We start from the raw sequence: 24,689 nt of genomic DNA, 5'->3' as shown, positions 1-24,689 counted from the left end.
ATCATTAATTTCTCATGGTCAGGCTCTGTAGGATCCGTCTATCCATTTTTGTCTGTATTGTATTTTGTGGTCTGCTTTTATTATATGTAATTTGTCACATTGGTCATGGCGTGGTAGAAGTGAAGAATATTGTTACGTATTCATGCTTTGTCTTTGGTCAGTTTAGTCAAGGAAGAACCAGAGGAGCAGTCTGATTAATTAATATTTTTTATTGAGTGCTGAAGTACATTAAATACACTGAGATACTTTAAAATATGCTAATTTGAATGTTTATGCCAACTCTTGAGATTGTTAGCATCCGTATTATAACATTATTATACCACTTAGTATCCTTGTAAAGCTAGTTTAAGTTTCAATTGTCTTTTATCGTTGCAGTCTGCATTTGGTAAGACTTCGAGAAGGATAGCTGAAACATTATAGCTTTGATTGCCTCAGAGCCGCAAAGGGTTCCTACTACGTGGGTTCATCTCTGGTAGCCTGTTAGTTGAAATGTGTACAGTGGTCTTCAGAGTGCAGGCTCTGATGAGTCAGGAGCATATAGTCAATGTTAGGGTGATTTCAAGTTTAATCATCAAATCAAGTAACTTTTAAGAGATATCTGTGTAGAGCTGAGATATTTGGTTGGAGCTTTCTGTGGTAGTTGAGCTGGTGAATGAACCATCGGGGAGGATTCCTCTGTTCCCATTGACTAAATGTATTTGGGAAGCTTATTAGAAAACTAACCCTCTAAAAAGAAATTTTAACTCACTTACCTTGTACAGCTTGCGTATATATAAAACGACATTCATAAATCAGAGCATAGATTCTGGACTGTGATCTTTAGTGCAGGTAAGGGGGGTTTCTGTGTGTTGGGTCTGTGTGAGTCTCTCAGCTTTTTCAAGATTGCAGCTTTGGGGCGTCAGGGAAATCAGTGGTGCCTTATCTGACAGTGTTATTTATATCAGTGAGGAGGAGGCAGGTGGGTGGGTTGTCACTTTCTGCGTCCTGTGGGAGATCATGTCAGCTTGCACTGTTCCAGAAAATCCCATGTGCAGAAGGTGCCACCACCCGCAGCAGCTCGAGCTGTGTATTTTTTGAGCCTGGTCCGTAGGTGTGGTGCCTTCAGGAGACTGGGAAATTAGTGTGTGGCCCGTTCAGAGTGGAGACCACATTGCGGTTTAAGTGTGAGCCGGCAGAGCAAAATAGTGCTGGTAAGGACGACTAAAAGTAGGTAAGTACGTGTCAGGAATCCACTGCACTAAACTCCCTCTGGAGCAGACACTTCTTCTACACTCTTCTTTTGAGATTACAGGTCCTCAGAAAAGTTTAGTCAGAACTAAGCACTGCGGAAGAGAGGATTGCACCCGTCATGGTTCCCAATGGTTGGCTCATCCACTACGACATGCTGAATGGGATCTAAGAAAGTTTGATCGATATTCTGGGACCAATGCTCTTTGTGACTTTTGTAAGTGGCCTTGGTGAATACGTGAAGGTGTGGATTAATAAATCTATACTTGTACTTCTTCCTTCTTACTCTGATTTTTTAATCTTTTTTCCCACTCCTGATGAAGGGTCTTGGCCCAAAACTTTGACATTTTACTCTTTCCATAGATGCTGCTTGGCCTGCTGAGTTCCATCAGCATTTTGTGTGCGTGTTCCTTGTATTTCCAATATTTGCAGATTTTCTCATGTTTGTAATTTTCCAGAGATATAGGAGCAGTGAAGGGAACTCAGCCATGGGAAAACAAAAGAGTAAGAAGAAGTTAGAACAGCAGAAATGGAAGATAACAACAACATCCAACATAAAGGGAGCTTAAAGCAGGGCAAAGCGTCAAATAACAAGCTTTTTTGTTCCCTCACTTTTCTTGCTTAGTAGGTTTTTTTATTCACACAATTTTCAATCCATAAGACAATTTCCTCTTTTATGAGGCATTGTAAGTGTTGTTACTTCAATGTACTTGTGCTATTTTTGAATAATAATAATAAAAAGATTTGAAAAGAAAGAACAAACTGGGAGATATTGTGGCTGAAGGTTCAGATAATTCACAACAATTTATATGAATTTCTGGCATGAGGCAATTGATCCGGTGTCAACCAGTTCCTGAAGGATAGAGTCATAGAACACTACAGCACAGAAACATGAACTTAGCGTGTGCCGAAACATTAATCTGCCTAGTCCCATCGACCTGCAAGCAGACCATAGCCTGCTGACCCACCCCATTCCTGCTCCTATCAAGGTTTCTCTTAAATGTTGAAACTGACCACTTGTGCAGGCAGCTCCTTCCATGCTCCCACCAACATCTGAATGAAGAGATACCCCTCATGTTCCCTTTGTCGTTTCACATGTCCCCTTTCACATTCCACGATTCACCTTTCACCCATGACATCTAGTTGTAGTCTTACCTAATCTCAGTGGAAGCTCTTGCTTGTATTTACCCTGTCTATACCCCTCATAATGTTGTATACCTCTATCAAATCTTCTCAGTCTTCTGCGATGGAGGAAATAAAGTCCCAAGCTATTCAACCTTTCCCCATAACTCAGGTCCAGAAGTCCCACAACATCCTTCTAAATTTTCTCTGCGTTCTACCAATCTTATTGTCATCTTTCCTGTAGGCAGCTCATCAAAACTAGACACAATGCTCCAAATTAGGCCCCACCAAAATCTCATACACCCTCAAATAACATTCCAACTTCTCTACTCAGTACATTGATTTATGAAGGTCCATGGGCCGAAAGTTTTTGTTATAACGCTATTTACCTGTAACACCACTTGCAAGGAATATGGATCCATATTTCCAGATCAGTCTGTTCTGCCATACACTTCAGTGCCTATCGCTCTCCCTATAAGACCTGCCATGGTTGGCATCCCAAAGTGCAACACCTCACACTTATCTGCATTATATTCCATCTGCCTTTTGTCAGCCCATTTTTCCAGCTGGTTGAGATTCCTAATCTTCCTCGCTCCCACTCCATGTCAAATTTTGCTGTCATTTGCAAATTTGCTGAACCAGTAAACCACATTATCATCCAGATTGTTGATAGAGATGACAATAACAACAGACCCAACACCAATCCCTGCAGCACAACTCTTATCACAGGCCTTCAGTCAGAGAGACAAACATCTGCAACTAATCTCTGGCTTCTGCACAGCCAACTTCTAATCTCACTTACGACCTCATCTTGATTACCAAGTGACTGAACATCTTTGATCACCCTTCCACTCAAGGTGTTGTCAAATGTAGACAACATCCACTACCTTGCTTTTATCAACTTTGCTGGTAACTTCCTGGAGAAACTCTACAAGATCGGTTAGATCTGGCTTATCATGCACAGAGCCTCGTTGACTCTCCCTTATCAGACACCATGCTTCCATTGAGCTTTTCAAACAAGTGATGGAGTCACAGAATTAATCAGAGACCAAATCAGAGGTCAAGAAAGTAGGGGAGTCCTTTGATTGTAATCAAAGGTGACTTTAACACGTCTAGACTGGGCAAATCAAATTTTCTGTTAAATTGGGTGATGAATTCATTGTAAGTGTACAAGTTCCTTTTTGAAATCATTATGTTGAGAAATGAGTTATACGCAGATCTATTTACAGTCTCATTTTGGTCAATTAGAAAATGATTATTAATAATCTTACAAATGAGCCTTTGAACAACAGTGACTATATTGGAACAATGCATTAAACAATTTGAAGAGGAAACTTGTCAGGATTTTTCATTTGGATGTGTTGGTTGTAATTTTATAAATTCAACTTTCTCTCCAGATTAAAATGAATGTCCAAAGAAATGAACTAATCTTGATTTGTTCACAGGACTAGAAGTGTCACTCTCTTTGTAATAAACACAGTGATTAGCTATGGTTACAGTAACATTGTTCTTTAAACTAACATTCACAAGTAAAACCCTCATTCATAAACAGAATATATTTAGTACGAAATCTTACAAATCTGTCCTCCAATCCAGTAAAATCATTTCGCCTTTCAAACATCATTATGGTCCTCCAGGGTAAGGCGTAGTTGACAAAGAGCACTGAGATATTCTTCATTGCCAGGATCAAACTGCAAGGCTTCTTCATAACATTCAGTAGCTTTGGACTTGTTGTGAACCAGTTGATGCAGTAGCCCTTTGGCACCAAGGGCCATGCTGTCATGTGGATTGCTATAAAGTTTCTTATTTGCCCATTTCTCCAAATGCTCATAAGCTCTTTTCCATACCTTTGTGTGAATTTCAATCTTCAATGCTTTCTTTAGCAATGTGATACCTTCATCTTCAGATTTCCTCCGGAACAGATAAAATAAACCAGCGTCTAAATTTATTGTCTGCATATTTTCTGGGCGGGTGTCATCTAATTTTAGCAGATTACTGTAGATCTCGTCTGCTTTGGAATACTCTCCATTTCTAACACAGATGTCTGCAAGATCCCTTTGTGATTTAACAGCTGTCTTTGGACGGTGCTCAAATGCCTTTCCAAAGTGATATTTGCATTGATTGAACAAATCTGCTTTTTGTTGGAATTCTGGGTTCTGAGGATCCTTGCTCAGAGGATTGGCAATTAATTCAAGTAGTTTGATTCTGTAACACATGCCTATTTGGTCATGCAGAACGCTAGAATGTGGGGAAATTTCTAATGCTTTCTTCAACAACATGATTGCTTTTTCCACATCTTTTTCTTTTCGATAAAATTTTGCAGCATTGCGAAGCACTTTTGGATAATCAGAGGTTTTCTGCAATGCTTGTTCAACTAATTCATTTGCTTCTTTCTTTTTCTTCAGCTCCTGAAGTTTTAGAGCCAACAGAACCATGGCCAGTGAGTCATCGGGATCAAGCTCTAACACACGACGCAGATGCTTCACTGACTGACTCTGTTCACGATTCTCTTTGGTTCCAGAAATTGCTTCCAACCGAAACAGTACAGTGGCATATCCCATGTTCCATTGCACATTATCAGGATCTTCTTCCAGAGCCTTCTCAAAGCATTCCTTTGCCTCCTCATAATATCGAGCTGTAGATCTTAACAGTGACCATCCCTTCTCCCCGTACACCTCGGGTATCATTGCTGTATAGCGAGGGCCATCACTGAGCGGTTTACAGATCATCTCCAGCTTGTCGAGATAGGACTGGACCTCGGTCAGTTGTCCCATGTGGTAATGCACCCAGGCAAAGTTTCCATAGGTGATGATGCTTCTTCTTTCAAATTCATCTTTGTTGTCCTCCCTCAGAATCTTTTCAGCTTCCTTTAAGTTTTGAATTGCTTCTTCATAGTTGCCCTTCAGGCAGTTTACAAAAGCGAGTTGGTTGCAGGAGTGAGCTTTATACTTCAAATTCATATCAATAGAATCTTGTAATCTGTACATCATATCTTCCAGGTCAATGGTTTCCTTCTGCGGGGCCCACGTGAAGTGACACTGAAGCTGAACGAGATTCTCTTTCGACAGATCTCTCGGTGTGTTGCTGTAAGAGAACAAAATTCATGAAAGTCCATCTCTGACCTTCACTTTCATAAGCAGTCAGCAGATCTGTCTTGTTGGGTGTGTTCCTCACCTCATGTCATTGTACTCAGTGTGGTAATGAGACTGAGGCAGGATTACACGATGATAGGTTCGAGGAGTGTGTGTGCATGAGAGAGAGCGTGCATGTGTGTACTTGCACTGATGGATATACACTACCTAGGCAATGGAAGCTGGACTTAAGTCATGTTAGGCCTGATGCTTGGACTATGAAAATACTCTGTTGGGAGGTGCAATAAAAGACCGTTCTCACATCAAACAGCAATAGAGATTCCCCTGCTCCTTGGAAATGCATCATTATATCTGTGGGCCACAATCCAAACCAAAAGTCTGCTGCAAGGACAATTCCAGTGAAAGCCAGTTTGAAAAAGTTTCTGTTATTTCCACAGCACTTCTATCAACTTCATCCTAGCATTGCTGTAGATCACCTCCAAAAGTCTTCCAAGTGGAATGGAGCTAATCTTCAGAACTAATAGAAACTGTTCAGCTATTGAGAATTACAAAGACTTAATCTGTCCAAATGTGAGGTGTTCTACTTTGGGGGGGGGGGGGGGTCAAATGTAAAACAAGAGTACACTGTTGACTGGAAAACCCTTCACAGTGTTGATGTACAGAGTGACTTTGGATTCCAAGTTTGTAGCTCACTGAAGCTGGCAGCACTAGATGATTGAGTGCTGAAGAAGGTGCATGGCATACTTGTCCTTATTTGTGGAACCGTTGAGTTCAAGAGTCAGAAAGTTACGTCAGAGATTTATTCATTGATTTCTGGTCATTGCAGTTTGAGAGGATGTGGAGGTTTGCAGAGGATGCAGAAGAGGTTCACCAGGATACATGTATGTTTTGTAAGGAGAGGTTGGAGAAACTTGGGTTGTCTTCTGTGGATCAGCAAAGCAATGAGGAAAGACTTGGTGGAAGGTTTTATCATTATGGGAAGCATGGAGTAGACAGCTGCTTTCGTTCCCCAAAGGCAGAATGTCAATACTCAAGGGCATACATTCACGTGGAAAGGAGGTAAATTCAAAGAAGATGTGCAGGACAAGTTTTTTTTCCCCACAGTGAGAGGGTGGGTGCCTCAAATGTGTTGCCAGTGGTAGTGGAGGAGGGAAATACAATAGAGGTGTTTAAATCATTGTTTAATGGAATGATTATGTACAGAATGGAGGGATATGGATAGTGGGTAGACAGAAGGGCTTAGCTTAATTCAACGTTTAATCACTTGTTAAGTAGTACAACATGATAATGTGGATCAGCTGCTTGTTCTGATGCTACACTGTTCTATATTCTTTGGTAGTTATATTTCAAATCCAGATTTAAATTTAATCATGCCATCTCGTAACATTTATAAAAATATTCTTATAGATTCAAAGCATTTAGATAAAGAATTCAGACTTTGTTGAAATACTAAATATGCCACCTTCAGAGGTGTCAATCACCCTTCCTAATTGTAATTGTAAAGCCTGTTACAAAGAGAAATTTTTAAGATGAAATGAAATGGTCAGCTCACTGACCTGTTACTGCTTGGATGTTTCTAAGAGGAGCTTCAGAAGCACAGTGTGGGTTGTGCACAGTAACCTTCAGAGTGCGGGCAATACGAGTAAAGGGACTTCTGTGAGTCTGTTCTGTGGGGGATTCTCAACATAGGCTTTTGGCTCCACAGCGCGACTTTGGAGAAAGTTAATAATTCAGTGGTGATGCTTATCTGACACTGTTGATATCAGCGGTGATAAGGCAAATTGTTGGCAGGGGAATACACAACAAACACAACAAGTCCGCAGGCAGATCCAACAAGTGATTATGAATACAAACAGCATTTTCGCCCAAATTGAGGAAGTGTCAGTTTAAGAAATGGGATTTTTTTTCATAGAGTATTGAAAGTTACATCTGGAAAACTGCTCAGATTTTTGGATACATTAACTAAAAAAGGATATAATTGCAGGGAATGTAGCTGGCTAAATCCTGGAATCAGGGGATTGACCTACCAAGAGAGGCTAGAGAGTTTGAGGATCTTGATTCCTCTTTTGAGGAGTGATGAGTGATCTTATTTACACAATCAAGACCCTCAGCAAACTTGACAGTGCAAATGTTGAAAGGACAATGAGTAAAAAAAAAACAGATGTTGAAAATCTAAAGATAAAACCAAAAGTGCTGGATATACTCTGTACGTTTGACCGGTAGACAGCTGCTTTAAAATCTTTGGGCATTTATGGAAATTTTGTAGATGTTGAGATGTTTTCAATAGTGAGAGAGTCATGAACAAGTGGACAAACTAGCAAAACTAGTGGCTGGATATTAAAAGCAGTGCTGTGTCAAAATTTATTTTAGGGATTCCCTAGAACTGTCTGCCCTCAGTTGAGGAGCAGGTCAAATCACCGGTTATAGTTGCAGAGGAGACAGATAAATATGTGAAAGAAATATCAAGGAATTTGTGTGTTTTGGGAACTGATAGTGTAGGTGTTGCAAAAGTGTTTAGCTGGATGAGTGCAGAGGGAAATAAAAATGGAAAGGAAAATGTAAAGCAAACAAGGTGCACTAATATCACAGATTGATGGCATGTTTACATAATTTTCCACTGTATTTGGGTCGGACTACAACCAGAGGTCATGGGTTAAGAGTGAAAGGTGAAATGTTTAATGGGAACATGAGGGGAAACTTCTTTACTCAGAGAGTCGCATGAATGTGGAATGAGCTATTAGCACAAGTGGTGTATATGAGCTCAATTTCAACATTTAAGAGAACTTGTGTAGGTATATAGATGGTTGGGGCTATGGTCCCAGTGCAGGGTGATGGGAGTAGGCAGTTAAAAATGGTTTAGCACATACTATATTGGCCAAAGGGCCTGTATCTGTGCTGTACCGTTCTGTGACTGATGTCAAATCCAGCATAAAACAAAATTAACTAGCTTATCTCTGCTGTACAGTATGCTTCAGAGTCTCTGTTAGGCAGCTCCTGGCACTGGAAAGACACCAACATATACTCTTTGCAAAGTCACCCAAAATTTCCAGCTGAATAAGCTAATAAACACCAAAGCCCTCTCCTAGGCTAAAATCCCCATCCTTGAAGCTGCATGACCATTTGTGACACTTGAAACATTCATGCTATTCTGAGCATTGTCAAGAGAAAACCTTTCCCAGGTAGAAAGAGAGTAAGGAGACACAAGAAACTGCAAATGCTGGAATCTGGAGCAACCAATTATCTGCTGGAGCTCAGTGGGTTGAGCAGCACCTCTGGATGTACATACTACAGTCCTGATGCTGGAGTTTGATCCAAAATATAAACAATTGTTTTCCTCCACAGATACTGCCTGACTGGCTGTGTTCTTCCAGAAGAATGCAGAGGCTGTGCCCTCTTGTCCTAGACTCTCCCACTATGGGAAACAGCCTTTCCACATCTAATCTGTCCAGTCCTTTCAACATTTGAATGGCTTCAATGAGATCCCCCCTGGTCCTTCTGAATTCTAGCAAGTACAGACCCAGAGCCATCAAATGTTCCTCATATCATAACCCTTTCATACCTGGATTTATCCTTGTGAACCTCCTCTGAACCCTCTCCGATGTCAGCACATCTTTTTTTTAGATGACGAGCCCAAATCAGTTCACAATACTGAAGGTGAGATGGACACATAACGTAAAGAATTTTACTCCTCAAGTACAAGAAGGATGTAAGTAATAAAGTCAATTCAATTCACCAATGCCTTATAAAGCCTCAGCATCACATCCTTGATCTGATATTTTCACCCTCTTGAAATGAAAGCCACCATGGCATTTGCCTTCCTCACCGCAGACTCAACCTGTAAGCTAACTTTCGGGGTGTCCTGCACAATGTCTGCCAAGTCCCTCTGCACCTCAGATTCCTGTATTTTCTCCCCTTTTAGAAAAAAGTCCACACATTTATTTTTACCCCCAAAGTTTATGACCATGCATTTTCCAATATTGTGTTTCATTTGCCACTTTCTTGCCCATTCTCCTAATCTGTCTAAGTCCTTCTGCATCCTACCTGTTTCCTTAACACTATCTGCCCCTCCACCTATTTTCATATCATCTGCAAACTTGGTAACAAAGCTACCTATTCCATCTTCTAAATCATTTACATACAGCATAAAAAGAAGTGGTCCCAACACCAACTCCTGCGGAACAGCACTAGGCACTGGCAGCCAACTAGAAAAGAATCATTTTATTCCCACTCACTGCCCCCTACCAATCAGCCAATAGTCTAACCATGTTAGTAACTTTCCTGTAATACCATGGGCTCCTAACCTGGTAAGCAGCCACGCCTGTGGCACTTTGTCAAAGACCTACTGAAAGTCCAAATATACAACATCCACTGCTTTCCCTTTATCTAACCTACTTGTAGTCTTCTCTCAGAATTCCAACAGGTTCATCAGGCAGGATTTTCTCTGAAGAAAACCATGCTGACTTTGTACTATCTTGTCCTGTGTCACCAAGTACTCCATCACCTCATCCTTAACAATAGACTCTAGCATCTTCCCAACCACTGAGGTCAGAACTATATAATCAGTACAATGTTCCACTGGTAAACATATACCCAGAAAGAGTACTGTACTATTGTTTTTTTTACCTCATTTTCTTGATTGAAGGAACCACCTCAAATTCCTTTTATAGCTTCACCTCCACTTTTAATATTGAGCTGATAAAGAAGGTATTCGAAGCTTTGTGTTTTCCAGTTCATTTACTTGTAGGGCGTTTTCTTAATGTTAAGCGAAATGACGCTTTGAAAGTGAAACTCAAATGCAGCTTCCTTCCTCAAATCGAAGTTCAGAAGCACACGCTGACTCAAAGCTGTCTGGAGCCAATGATAAATACCGTCTAGTTTTGTGACGAAGTTCATGCTGATTGGTTAATCTGAATACCATCTGGTAGTCTTTGACTTTTGATTCGGCATATACGTAATTTGCTTTGTTTTTTTTAGCTATGATAAATTTCTCTTTGTCCAGCTCTGTAGGAGCCATGTATCTATCTTCTGGTCTGTCTGTATTGTATTTTGTGTTTTGCATTTATTATGGGTAATTTGTCATGTGTTTTTGGGCATGTTAGAAGCGAAGAGTGTAGTTATGTACTCATGCTTTGTCTTTGGTCAGTTTAGTCTGGAAGCAACCAGAATAATATTTTTTGTTGAACGCTTAAGAACACTTAAATACACTTAAATAGGCTTAAAAATGCTTAAATAACATTAAATACACTAATTGGAATGCTCACACCAAAGGTTGTTAATGTCACTATTACATCATTATTATACTCCTTAGTATCCTTCTTTTGCTAGTTTTAATTTCATTAGTTTTTGCATTCAGTAATATTTCTAGAAGGATAGCTGAAACATCACGGCTTTGACGGTCTCAGAGCTGTGAATGACTGTTAGCTATTTGGATGCATCTCTGGTAGTCTTTTAGTTGACATGTGTGTGCAGTGGTCCTCAGAGTGCAGGATCTGATGAGGGAGGGAAATATAGTAAATGTTACTTTGATTTTAAGTTTAATCATCAAATCGAGTAACTTTTAAAAGGTATCTGTGTAGATTTGAAGTATTTGGCTGGAGCTTTCTGTGTTGGCTGAGGTGGTAAAGGAACCTTTTGACCTTGGATTTATGGAAGATGGTAAATGAATATAAAAGCAAAGATGTAATGTTGAGGCTTTATAAAGTATTGGTGAGGCCTAAACTGGAGTTTGTGAACTGTTTTGGGCACCATATTTTAGAAGGGATGAGCTGAAACTGGAGAGGGTTCAAAGGATGTTCACAAAAACAATTCTAGAATTGAATGGCTTGTCTTATAAAGAGCTTCTGATGGCTCTGGGCCTGTATTCACTGGAATTCAGAAGAATGAGGGGTGCCCTCATTGAAACAAATCAAATGGTGAGAGATGTTGATAGAGAGCTGTGGAGGGGATGTTTCCTACGATGGGTGAGTCTATGATCAGAAGGCACAACATCAAAATAGAGGGGTGTCCTTTCAGAATGGAGATGAAGAGGGATTTATTTAGCCAGAGAGTGATGAATCTGTGGAATTATTTGTCACAGGCAGTTGTGGAAGCCAAGTATTTATGTATTTTTAAGGCAGAGGTTGATAGACTCCTGATTGGTCAGGGCATGAAGGGATGCAGGGAGAAGGCAGGAGATTGGTGCTGAGAGGAAAATTGGATCACCCATGATGAAATGGCAGGGCAGACTCGATGGGTGAAATGCCCTAATTCTGCTTCTGTACCTTATGGAGTTAAGGTCCCATTGTCTAAATGCATTTGGGAATCCTGTTAATAAGCTAACACTCTAAACGGAAATTTACTTCACTTATCTGGTACTGTTTCAGTATTTATAAAAGGATGTTCAGAAACTACAGCATAGATTCTGCACAGTGGTCTGTGCTGCAGGCAGTGACGTAAGGGAGCTTCTGTGCATTGGGTCTGTGGGGAACAAGGAAAGTTGAGACAGATGAGGACTTTTCTCTTTGGAGTGCTGGAGGACGAGAAGCAACTTGACAGAGGTGCATAAAATTATGAAAGGCATAGATAGGTAGATAATGAGTGGACAGCCATGGTGGAAGTGGTCAAAACTAGAGGACTTCTGTTTCAGGTGAGTGAAGAACAAATCATCCAGCAGCAAAGGAGTTTATAGCAGAACAAAGTGTAACAAACCTAAAGGTACTGTCTCTGAAAGTTCAGAGAATTCACAACAATCTATATGAATTTATGGCACAAGGAGTTTGATCTGGTGTGAACCAGTTACTGAAGGATAGAGTCATAGAACACTACAGCACAGAAACATGTCCTTTGACCCATCTAGTCTATGCTGAACCATTAATCTGCGTAGTCCCATCAACCTGCAACTGGACTATAGCTGACTGACCCCTCCCAAATTTCTCTTAAGTGTTGAAACTGACCCCACATCCACCAATTACACCAGTAGCTCAATCCACACTCTCTCCAACATCTGAATGAAGAAATTCCCCCTCATGTTCCCTTTCACCTTTCACCCTTAACCCATGATTTCTATTTGTAGACTTACCCAACCTCAGTGGAAATGTCTGCTTGCATTTACCCTATCTATACCCCTCATAATTTTGTATACCTCTATCAAAATTCCCCTCAGTCTTTTACGATGTAGGAGATAAAGTCCCAGGCTATTCAACCTTTCCCCATAACTCAGGTCCAGGAGTCCTGCAACATCCTTGTCAACTTTCTCAGCTCTCTTTCATTTTTATTGTCATCTTTCCTGTAGGTTGGTCACCAATACTCCAAATTGGGCCTCACCAAAATGTCACACACCCTCAAATAACATCCCAGCTTCTGTACTCAATACATTGACTTATGAAGGTAATTGTGCCAAAAGCTTTCCTTATAATTCTATCTGCCTGTAGCACCACTTGCAAGGAATTTCAAAGGTTCACATCTTCAAAGGTCCAATTTAATGTCAGAGAAATGTATACAATATACATCCTGAAATACTTATTCTTTGCAACCATCCACGAAAACAGAGGTGTGCCCCAAAGGATGGACGACAGTTAAATGTTAGAACCCCTAAGTCCACCCCCCCAGCTCTCCTCCCTCCTGCACATAAGCAGCAGCAAGTAACAGTCACCCCTCCCCCCCACCAGCAAAATAAAAGCATCGGCACTCGCCGAGCACTCAAGTGTTAGCAAAGTAATAGCAAAGTCACAGACTTGGAGTTATCCCATAGACTTCGCGTTTCACCCGGTGTATGACATACCACAGGTTTTCTCTCTCTCCCTATTAATGGAGAAGGAGGTGTCTCCATTTTCTCAGTGAGCAGGGTGATATAACAAACAACTCGCTGGTTTACAACGTCAAAAGTCCGTTTCGTAGCTTTTTTTGAGCTCTGTGCCAGAAGATCTCAAAGATCTCGGGTCTCTGGGCACACAACCTCTGATACCGAACAACAAGACAGCTATGAAATCCCGAGAGCGGGTTCCAGTCCCACAAAGGACCAAAGTCAGCGTGTAGCTCCAGGTCAGGGTCTTCAAAAGAATGCTGAAGGGGAAACATGGTCACATTTGCACTGTTCAGTTACGGGAATGATAGGTGAACATCATTATCTGAACCTGGTCAGGTCAGAGAAATGCATTGCCCTTATGTTATCCATATTTTACTTCTGCTGACATTATTTGTCATTCCAAATGAAAACCTGGAAATACATTAAATCCACAGCCTGTGATTGTAAACTTCAATTGCATCTCTATTCTTGACACCCTCTGAAATTTCACTACTTTGGTGTTCTTCACACAAACTTGCTTACAATCCTACATACCTCCAATCTTCCAGCTGTCCCAGCAGGTTGAACCCACACTGCAAAGAATGTGTATTTGCTCAATCCTTTCATTTGGTCGAGTCAGGCACAGACTCTACTTTAATTCCCAATTATGTTCATAGGATAATGCATTAAACAATCTGATGTGAAAACTTGTCAGGACTTTTCATTTGGATGAGTTTGTTGTAATTCCATACTTTCAGCTTTCCTTCTTCCCAGATTTAATTGAATGTCCAAAGAAATGCAACTAAACTCAGTTTGTTCACAAGACCAGTTAGTGTCACTATCTTTGAAATAACACAAGGGTTAGGTGTAGTTACAGTAAGGTTGTCTTTTAAAATAACATATTCACAAGTAAAACTCTCATTTAAAAATGATATATATTTAGTAAAGAAATCCTACAAGTCTGTCCTCACATCCAGTGAAATCATTTCACCTTTCAAATATCATTACGGTCCTCTAAGGAAAGGTGTAGCTCACAGAGAGCGCTGAGATATTCTTCATTGCCAGGATCAAACTCCAAGGCCTTTTCATAACATTCAATAGCTTTGGACTTGTTGTGGCCCAGTTGATGCAGTAGCCCTTTGGCACCAAGGGCCATGCTGTCATGTGGATTCCTACAAAGTTTCCTGTCTGCCCATTTCTCCAAATGCTCACAACCCTTTTTCCAGAGCTTTGACTGAGTTTCAATCTTCAGGGCTTTCTGTAACAACTTGATGCCATTGAATTCTGACTTCCTCTGGTACAGTTGAAATAAACCAGCCTCTAAGCATATTCTCTGTATATTTTCTGGGCGAATATCAACTAATTTCAAAAGATTACTATAGATCTCCTCTGCTTTGGAATACTCTTCATTTCTTCGACAGATGTCAGCAAAATCCAGTTGTGATTTAACAGCTGTCTTTGGACGATGCTCAAATGCCTTTCCAAAGTGATATTTGCATTGATTGAACAAATCTGCTTTTTGTTGGAATTCTGGGTTCTGAGGATCCTTGCTCAGAGGATTGGCAATTAATTCAAGTAGTTTGATTCTGTAACACATGCCCAATTGGTCATGCAGGACGCTAGAATGTGGGGAAATTTCTAATGCTGTCTTCAACAACATGATTGCTTTTTCCACATCCTTTTCCTTTCGGTAAAATTTTGCAGCGTTGCGAAGCACTTTTGGATAATCAGAGGTTTTCTGCAATGCTTGTTCAACTAATTCATTTGCTTCTTTCTTTTTCTTCAGCTCCTGAAGTTTTAGAGCCAACAGAACCATGGCCAATGAGTCATCGGGATCAAGCTCCAGTACACGATGCAGATGTTTCATTGACTGACTCCGTTCACGATTTTCTGGTGTACCAGCAAATGATTCCAGGCGAAACAAAACAGTAGCACATCCCATCATCCATTCTGTATTATCAGGATCTTCCTCCAGTGCCTTCTCAAAACATGCCTTTGCCTCCTCATAGTATTGACTAGCTGACCTTAGCAAAGACCATCCCTTCTCCCCGTACACCTCGGGTATCATTGCTGTATAGCGAGGGCCATCACTGAGCGGTTTACAGATCATCTCCAGCTTGTCAAGATAGGACTAGGCCTCGGTCAGTTGTCCCATGTGGTAATGCACCCAGGCAAAGTTTCCATAGGTGATGATACTTCTTCTTTCAAATTCATCTTTGTACTCCTCCCTCAGAATCTTTTCAGCTTCCTTTAAATTTTGAATTGCTTCTTCATAGTTGCCCTGCAGGCAGTTTACAAAAGCGAGTTGGTTGTAGGACCTTGCCTTATATTTCAAATTCAGTTGGATAGAATCTTGCAATCTGTACATCACATCTTCCAAGTCAACATTTTCTTTCTGGGGGCTCCACATGAAGTGACACTGAAGCTGATCGAGCTTCTCTTTCATTAATTCTCTCTGTGAGTTGCTGAAAGAGGACAAAATTCTTGAAAATTCATCTTAGTTCATGTAAGGAAGGTTGGCTATTCAATACCAAATGTACAAAGCATAAACAGATCAGGCGTGTTGCATGGGTTTCTGTTCTGATATTGTTGAACTCAATGTGTTAATGAGAATAAGAAAAGAGATCAGTGTGGAAAAGTGTGTGTGCGCGCATGTGTGTGTGTGTTAATTGGATAAGCATCATGATGTCTACAGGCCATGATCTGAACCAAAGCATCTGCGTCACTGACAATTCCAGTGAAAGCTTGTTTTAAGCAGGTTTTGTGTAATTGCCTCAGCACTTCTATCAAACAAATCAAAATGAATTATTATTCAAACCATTCATGGATACAGCTGAATGAGACAGCATTCATCTGAGGCCAAGGTGCAAAAACCTACAGTACACATGCATTCAAAATAATGAGAGAGAAAAACAAGAACATAGTCACGCAAGAAAACACATTTTTAGTCCAAGACCCCGAGCGATAAGTCCCACAAATTGATGATTCCCAGCATCCTGCTTGTAACTCTACTGATCCAACAATGGAGGGCAGCACTGACGGGAGAAGCCACAGCCCAACGGAGCATGGACGCCACATTACACCGCTTCCAATGTCCGCTCCTCACCTGGACTGTGCAGCAGGCAAGCCTGCTGCTTGAGTTCTAGTCATTGTTGCAACTGAGCTGACACTGCTGCCTAGCTTCCTGTCTCACCACCAATCAAGGGAAACAGCCCGCGGCAATCGATGGCCAGCCATGCCTCGGGATCGCAAAAGAAACGTCCAATACAGTCACTCACAGTTCCTCTACACGTTGCATTCGCACACCAGCTCCGGTGCCTTCGAGTAGCAGGCAGCAACACAGCCTGCACCCCGGTCACCTCCCCCTGAGGCCTGATGGGCTGACTCTCCTCTCGTGGCCTGGTGACTGGCCTCTCCTCCTCTAAACTGCTGGATGGCTACTCCAAACAATAAACAGCTCACTGTTGCAGTAGACCTGCTCTACTGGTTGTTATTGGAGTCCTGTATGGATGTATGATAAAAAAGCACATTTAATAAAGAGAAAAAAAAACACCTTTGGTTGGCCCCCAAGAGGCTGTTGTGTCTATTTATCCTAGTATTGCTCACAAGCCACCATCTATGTCCTAGCTTTGTTCTAAGTCGCCTCCAACAAAATTCCCAGTGGAATGGAGCTAATCTTCAGAACTAATAGGAACTGTTCAACATTTAGAAACTGCTCAGCTATAGAAGATTATCAAAGGACACAGCAGGATATAGAGTAGTTGCAGATATGAGTTGAGAAATGACAGGCAGAGTTCAATCCAGCCAACTGTGAGGCATTGTACTTTTTGAGGTCAAATGTAACAGGACAGAGGCAGGACTGATGTTAATGTACAGAAGGATCTTGGTGTCCAAGTCCACAACTGCTTGAAGGTGGCTGCACAGTGTGGAAAGAAAAGGCATATGGGATCTCTGCCTTCATTATTCACAGTCTTGTGTTCAATAGTCAGGAAATTGTGTTGCAGTCTTATAAAGCTCTGGTTAAACCGCATCTGCAACATTGCATTGAGTTCTCATTGGCCCATTATAGGGAGGGTGTGGGAGTTTTGGGGAGGGTGCAGAAGAGATTTGCTAGGTTGCTGTCTGGATTAGAATATTTGTACTAAATAGAGAGGCTGGACAAACTTGGGTTACTTTTTCTGCAGTGGCAGAGGCTGCGGGAAGACCTGGCTGAAATCTATAGAAATTATGAGAGGCATAGATTGAGTAGACAGCTTGTATCTTTTCCTGAGGATAAAGATGTTTAATACTACAGGGCATGCATTTAAGGTGAGAGACAGTAACTTCAAAGGAGATGTACTGCTTTTCCGAGCAGTGCATTCCAGATGTACAGCATAGAGAGTGCCTAGAATGCATTCTCTTGGGTAGCAGAAGAGACAATTAAGACTGAAGCTTTTAAAAGGCTCTTTCGAAGGTACATGAATGTGCAGAGAGTGCAGAGTATGGATATTATGTAGACTGAAGGGATTTGCTTAGTTAGTTACTTGTTTAGTTAGTGTGACAGAGCCGCATGGGCTGAAAGGCATGTTCTAGTACTGTACTGTTCGATGTTCTAAATTCAAAGCAAAGTACACATCAACATCAGCTGAATCTCAGTGGTCAAGCTGCAATACGCCAACAAGGCTTGCATTTGCACATGCTCAGTGGCCAAATGGCAAGCCACTCTTGTCTTAGGTTACTTGAGGAAAAGAGTACTTGAACTTCAAACTCGTAGACCTGGCATGAAACCCGTGGTTTAGCAGCAGTGATTATAGAACATAGAGCACTGCAGCACAGTACGGGCCCCTCAGCCCGCGATAATATTGTGCCAACATCGTAACCTCCTCTGAGATTAATTTTACCCTTCTGTTCTACGTAGTTCATTTTCTATTATCCATTTGCCTATCTAAGAGTTTCTTAAATACCCCTAATGTATCTGCCTCTACCACCACCCCTGGCAGGGTGTTCCATGCACTCTCAGCTCTCTGTTATCGTTGCTCTCTTCTGAGACCTGGAGGTGGTGTGGTGAGCTACATATACCTGTCTGGATACGCCCCCCGCCCCCCCTGCTGACTGCTCCTGTGGTTCCTCTCACGGACCCCGGTATAAAGGTGATTGGAGGCACAGACCCTTCCTCATTCTCCAGGATGTTGTGTGGTGGTCACTTGCTGCTTGTGCTTTCTTCCAGCCAATAAAAGCCTATATCTCGCCTCGCGTCTCCAAGAGTTATTGATGGTGCATCAATTTTATTGGCTGGAAGTTTTAAAACATGGAGAGTATTTTACATCTGGAAAAATTGGACTTGGACCCTCAAGCTCCCGAAGCAGCTGTTGCCTTTGAACTCTGGCTTGCATGCTTCCAACCATACCTGGAAGTGATTCCTGTGACTGAGCCTGCCACAATGCACAAAATCCTCCTTTCCAGGGTCAGCCCGAAAGTATTCTCCCTTATCAGGAAGCTGCCGACCTACGAAGGGGCACTGGACGCCCTCAAAAGGCAGTACCTGTGGCCGGTGAACACCGTCTACGCAAGACATCGCTTAGCGACGCGGCGGCAGCAGCCTGGTGAGTCGAGCGGGAAGTTTGTCCGAGCCCTACAGACACTTGTGCGGGCCTGCGACTGCAGAACAGCATGCGGAGCTCCTGGTACGAGACGCCTTTGTTACGGGGATCAGGTCAGTGTACGTGCGCCAGCGGCTGCTGGAAAATGCCGATCTTACCTTACGCTCGGCGATTGAGATGGCCAACATGCTGGAGGCTGCTCTGCACAACGCTGATACTGTCCAGCAGTGCGATCCCCCGCCGGTTCTGTGGATGCTGCAGACCCCACCACCCGCGAGCGAATCGACCTCAGCTGCTGCCAGTCACGAATCCACAAACTCCCTGAAACCGACCACAGCTGCTGCCATTCACAAGTCCGCGTAGTGTTACTTCTGCGGACTCGAAAAGCACCCCCGAAAACACTGCCCAGCATGAGAAGCTACCTGCTCCAGCTGCGGAAAGAAGGGCCATTTCGCCAAGGTCTGTATGTCTGAACCACAAGTGGGGTCGGACTGCGCTGCGTGCGAGACATGGGGGTGGCCATCTTTGTCAGCGCCACCTCGCCCTGCCCCCGACCCACGGGTGCTTACCGGGCACCAAGACGGCAATGCATCTCTGGCCTCTGTAACCCTCGACCAAAGCGCCCCACACCAGCTTGCAAGGTCAATGATGGACATCCTGCTGGAGGGGCACAGGACTAGCTGCCTGTTTGACATGGGCAGCACTGAGAGTTTTATTGACCCGGACACAGTGCAACGCTGCGGACTCGTGACACGATCGGTAACCCAGAGGATCACCATGGCTTCTGGGTCGTATTCCACAGACATCCGGGTGGGTTGTGTAGCAACTTTGGTGGTGCAGGGCACAGAATATCGGAACTTTGCGTTACTGGTCATGCCTCAACTGTGCATGCCTGTGCTATTGGGGCTGGACTTCCACAGCCACCTTGAAAGTGTGACTATGGCATATGACGGGCCCCTCCCACCACTCACTGTCAGGAATCCTCAGTTTTGTGGGACCGCTATATACCCCGCTACTGACCACACACACACACACACTGAACCACACATCCCACCCAGCACCATGCCAACAGCTGAGCTACTGACACCACTTGCAGCCTCTCCACCCTCAAGATCCCTCCCCCACCGCTGTTCACCAACCTGACCCCTGACTGTAAACCTGTGGCAACTAAAAGCAGGAGGTACAGCGCGGGGGACAGGGCCTTCATTCAGTCAGAGGTGCAGTGGCTGCTCAGGGAGGGGATCATTGAGCCAAGCACAAGTCCTTGGAGGGCCCAGGTGGTTGTTGTTCGGACCAGGCAGAAAAATAGGATGGTCGTGGACTATAGCCAGACCATCAATAGGTTCACGCAGCTTGACGCGTACCCCCTACCCCGCATCGCGGATATGGTCAACCAGTTAGCTCAGTACAAAGTGTACTCGACCATAGATCTGAAATCCGCCTACCACCAGCTCCCCATCCGCCCAGAGGACCGACCCTACATCGCTTTCGAGGCGGGCGGCAGGCTCTATCACTTCCTGCGCGTCCCATTTGGTGTCACGAATGGTGTCTCTGTCTTCCAGAGGGAAATGGACTGGATGGTGGACCAGTGCCAACTGAAGGCCACATTTCCCTATCTGGATAACATCACCAGCTGTGGTCACGACTGGCCGGATCACGACACCAACCTCCAATGATTTTTCCAAGTGGCCAAAGTCCTGAACCTTACTTATAACGGGGACGTGAGTGTTTGGAACCACCTGACTCACTATCCTTGGGTATGTCATGGAGAACGGGGTCATTGGTCCTGATCCAGACCATGTGCACCCCCTGTTAGAACTCTCTTTTCCCACAACCCTCAGAGCCCTCAGACGGTGCCTGGGCTTCTTTTCCTCTTACGCCCAATGGGTCCCTCATTACGCAGACAAGGCCCGCCCCCTGGTCAAGTCCACCACATTTCCCCTCTCTGCCGAGGCCCGCGCAGCCTTCAGCTGCATTAAAGGGGACATTGCCAAAGCAACGATGCATGCGATGGACAAGACCACTCCCTTCCAAGTAGAGAGTGACTTTGCACTGGTTGCTACCCTCAATCAGGCAGGCAGGCCTTCTTCTCTTGTACCCTTCAAGGCCCTGAAATTCGGCACTCCGCGGTGGAGAAATAAGCCCAGGCCATAGTGGAAGCCATTAGGCACTGGAGGCACTATCTTGCCGGCAAAAGGTTCACCTTGCTGTCCGACCAACGCTCAGTTGCGTTCATGTTCAGCAACCAACAGCGGGGCAAAATCAAAAATGATAAAATTTTGCAGTGGAGAACAGAACTCTCCACCTACAACTATGGTATCCTGTACCGGCCTGGAAGGCTCAATGAGCCCCCTGATGCCCCTATCCCAGGGAGCGTGTGCCAGCGCACAGCTCGACCAGCTATATGTCCTCCAGGCAGATCTTTTCCACCCGGGGCTCACCCGATTTTACCATTTCATGAAAGCCCGGAACCTGCCTTACTCCTTTGAAGACATCAGGATGATGACCAGGGACTGCCAAGTCTGCGCTGAGTGCAAACTGCACTTCTACTGTCCTGACAAGGCACAACTTATCAAGGCCACCCGCCCCTTTGAGCGACTGAGTGTTGACTTTAAGGGCCCCCTTCCCTCCACCGACCGCAATGTCTACTTTCTCAACATTATCGACGAGTACTCGCGGTTCCCCTTTGCCATCCCCTGCCCCAACACCACTGCCACGTCCGTCATAAAAGCCCTGCACCAGCTCTTCACTCTGTTCGGATATCCCTGCTATGAGTGACGAGCTGCGCCAGTACCTGCTGGCTAGGGGCATTGCTACTAGTCGGACCACGAGCTATAATCCCCAGGGAAATGGACAGGTGGAGAGGGAGAATGCCACAGTGTGGAAGGCCACACTTTTAGCCCTTAAGTCAAAGCGGTTGCCGGTCTCTCGATGGCAAGAGGTCCTCCCCGAGGCACTCCACTCCATCCATTCCCTGTTATGTACATCCACCAATGCCACCCCTCACGAGCGCCTATTCTTTTTTCCCAGGAATTCTGCCACTGGGACGACCCTACCAGCTTGGCTGACGTCCCCAGGGCCAGTGCTGCTCCGGAAACATGTGAGGAGCAATAAATACTACCCACTGGTCGAGAGGGTTCACCTACTACATGTGAACCCCCAGTATGCCTACGTGGTCTTACCTGATGGGCGGGAGGACACGGTCTCCATCCGCAACCTGGTGCCTGCAGGAGCAGCAGACCACTACCCTGAAGGCTCTCCGGTAACTATGAACCCTGTACCCGAGGTGACACCGCGCACACCGAGCCCTACACAGACTCCTCACGACACTCCCATACCGGGCGCCTCGCACACGCATATACCAGGTCCCTCACACACCCATGAGGGATCACTGATGCCTAGTGGGCTGACACCTTCAGTTAGGCCGGAACCAGCACAACCATCATCTCCGGTGCAATCACCACCGGCACCTGTGCAATCACAGCCGGTGCTACGTAGATCGCAGCGACAGATTCCACCACCTGATAGACTTAACCTGTAAATATACTTGTAAGAAACTTCTCTCTTTTAAATACAAAGGCAGGGGGTTGAATGTGGTGAACTACATATACCTGGACACGCCCCCCCCCCCCCCCCCCCCCCCGCTGACTGCTCCTGTGGCTCCTCCCATGGACCCCGGTATAGAGGCGATTGGGGACACCGCCCCAGCCTCAGTCTCCAGGATGCAGTGTGGTGGTCACTTGCTGCTTGTTCTTTCTTCCAGCCAATAAAAGCCTATATCTCACCTCACGTCTCCGAGAGTTATTTGGTGGTGCATCAATATGTACATTGAGCAACTTCAAATCACTTAGCAATGCCACCAAACCTGTTTTCACAAAATTCTCCAAATACGCTGCAAGAATAAACAAATCAACATTGCTCTCCTCTCCCAGGTCAGAATCCCCCGAACTTTAGTCCTAACATGATCAGCTATATGATGCATGTTACTCACGTCCCTGCAACGTGTTCCTGAAGAACATTATATCCTGAACTCTGTCAAAGCAGATAGATTAAGAAGGGGACAATGGAAAATATTTAATAATATGCTGAAAGCCTCCTTGAAAATTTGCAACTGCCCCACTGTCTTTTGGGCATCTTTGTCTCTTCACCCCTTCAACTGGGATATGATTCAGATTTATTTATCGCAGGTACATCAGAACATGCTTTAAAATCTGTTGTTTACACTAATTACCAAAACACCCAAGGATGTGCTCATAGCATCCATCATGTGTTGTCACACATTCGGGTGTTGGCATAGCATGCCCACAATGTTCAGCAGGGCAACACAGGACGCAGCAAGTGGCAAAACAATGCCAGTAAAATCAGCTCTGTTTCTCCCTCCCCTGCCCCCACCTACACCCATACACAGTCCTCCATCCCTGGGACAGGCAGTCTCCAGTGCACTAGGACTCGCAGTCTTTCACTTCTCCAGTGGACTCGCTGAGATTCGCAGACTCTGGGCTCTGGTCATCTTCCCTGCCTTCTGATTGCCATTTGGGCTTTGATCTTTGAAAAGAACTCACTAATGATGATGAATGAGGATTCGAAGTCCAGGCCTCAAATGGCAGGCTCACCAACGAGGAGAATCCGAACACTAGGCCTGACACTCTGGACTTGCCAGCTCGTGTACCTATGGGTCACTGGCCCTTTGTTCCTCATGCCAGATGCTGGAAGTTGCTGACAACTCCCTGACCCTGATTGTTCTGATTGGCCCTGAGAAAATTGAGTCCATGCAGTCAGAGTGCACAGAAGCTCTTTGCCAGTGGCGGAAGGAGTGCAGCACCTCCCAAATTACCCCGAGTCTACCTCCTCTGTCAAGTTAGTTCTCCCTCATCTGTGGCAGGGTGTGATTCACCCCACTGATCTTAGCAACCACCTCAAAAACATAACAGCAACGTTAATCAAGTCTTTCTCAATTTCTCATGACTGTGGAAAAAAGAATAACTTATTCCCCATAGTTTATGTAAGCACACTCCCTTACCATGCTCTGCCTGTACAGTAAACTTAAATGCCAAATAGGTTGCAATATTCTTTACCTCATTTTCTGAATTGAATAAACACGTTAAATTTCCTTTACAGCTCAGTTGCACTTTGATTTTGATAGGATCATAAAGGATATTCAATGATTTTTTTTCCACCTCAGCAATTTCTGCTCTGATTTCTGAATGTGAAGAGAGTTGAAAACTAGGAAGTGAAACTAAAATGCAGTTTTCTTTCCCAACGCTGAGCCAATTACAAATGCTGTATGGTTTACTAACAGAGTTAAAGCATATGGCCATAAGACCTTATCTGATTGGTTGATCTGAATTCTGCCTACTTACCACTTCTCACAGTTGAGTCATTTGCCTAATTCTGCACTTATTTCTTATGGTTTTTAAACATTTACTTGTACTTATTGTTGCTGTAAAGCTCCCTGATAACAAATTGCCTTTCTTGTTGCAAGGCTGCATCTGAAAAGCTTTCTAGAAAGGTGGTGGAAGCATCAATAGGTTTGATGGACTTCAAGTCTGAAATGATTGCTCGTTACTCGGATGTACTCTTGGAGGGCTTTTAGTTGAAATATGTGTACAGTTGTCTTCAGTGTGCAGGTGTCGACAACTAAGGCAAATAAATTTGACTCAGTGGAACAGCAAGTAGAACCACTGCCTCATGAGGCCAGAGAACTGGGCTGAAACTTCAACGTACAGTGTTAGTATGTTCTCCCTGTGACTACATGGGCTTCCTTCAAGATCTCTGGTTTTCAAAGTTATGTGGGTTGGTAGATTGCTCTGAGTGTGGAGATGAGTGGTAGAATCATTTTGAGGGGTGCATGTAGGTAGGGTTCGGTAGTGAAGAGTTGAAAAGAATATAAGAAGAGCAAAAAGGGCA

At 43.9% G+C, this 24,689-nt stretch overlaps 1 protein-coding gene and 1 pseudogene across 4 annotated transcripts; both read right to left on the bottom strand.

The window, feature by feature from the left end:
• Positions 1-48: 48 nt before the first annotated feature.
• LOC132379520 (interferon-induced protein with tetratricopeptide repeats 5-like) lies at positions 49-23,979 on the bottom strand. Of its 4 annotated transcripts, XR_009507447.1 has the most exons (3): positions 10,065-10,583; positions 9,001-9,089; positions 5,399-5,433 (listed from the first exon to the last, which is right to left on the bottom strand). XR_009507447.1 is itself a non-coding variant. In XM_059947501.1 (2 exons), exons 1-2 carry the CDS (start codon positions 23,860-23,862, stop codon positions 3,963-3,965), a joined length of 1,476 nt encoding a protein of 491 aa, XP_059803484.1. In that variant the 5' UTR covers positions 23,863-23,979; the 3' UTR covers positions 49-3,962. The 4 variants fall into 4 exon arrangements, 3 of the variants coding, with proteins under 3 accessions (XP_059803484.1, XP_059803483.1, XP_059803485.1); XM_059947501.1 differs by lacking the exons at positions 9,001-9,089; positions 10,065-10,583 and adding an exon at positions 23,858-23,979 and having other exon boundaries at positions 49-5,433; XM_059947500.1 differs by lacking the exon at positions 9,001-9,089 and having other exon boundaries at positions 49-5,433; positions 10,065-10,560.
• LOC132379522 (interferon-induced protein with tetratricopeptide repeats 5-like) lies at positions 13,161-16,971 on the bottom strand (annotated as a pseudogene).
• Positions 23,980-24,689: the final 710 nt, after the last annotated feature.

Source organism: Hypanus sabinus, chromosome 22 (assembly GCF_030144855.1).
Source record: "Hypanus sabinus isolate sHypSab1 chromosome 22, sHypSab1.hap1, whole genome shotgun sequence".
Taxonomy (NCBI): Eukaryota; Metazoa; Chordata; class Chondrichthyes; order Myliobatiformes; family Dasyatidae; genus Hypanus; species Hypanus sabinus.
Note: the sequence above shows the minus strand (reverse complement) of the source record. Positions and strands in the feature narration are given on the sequence as shown.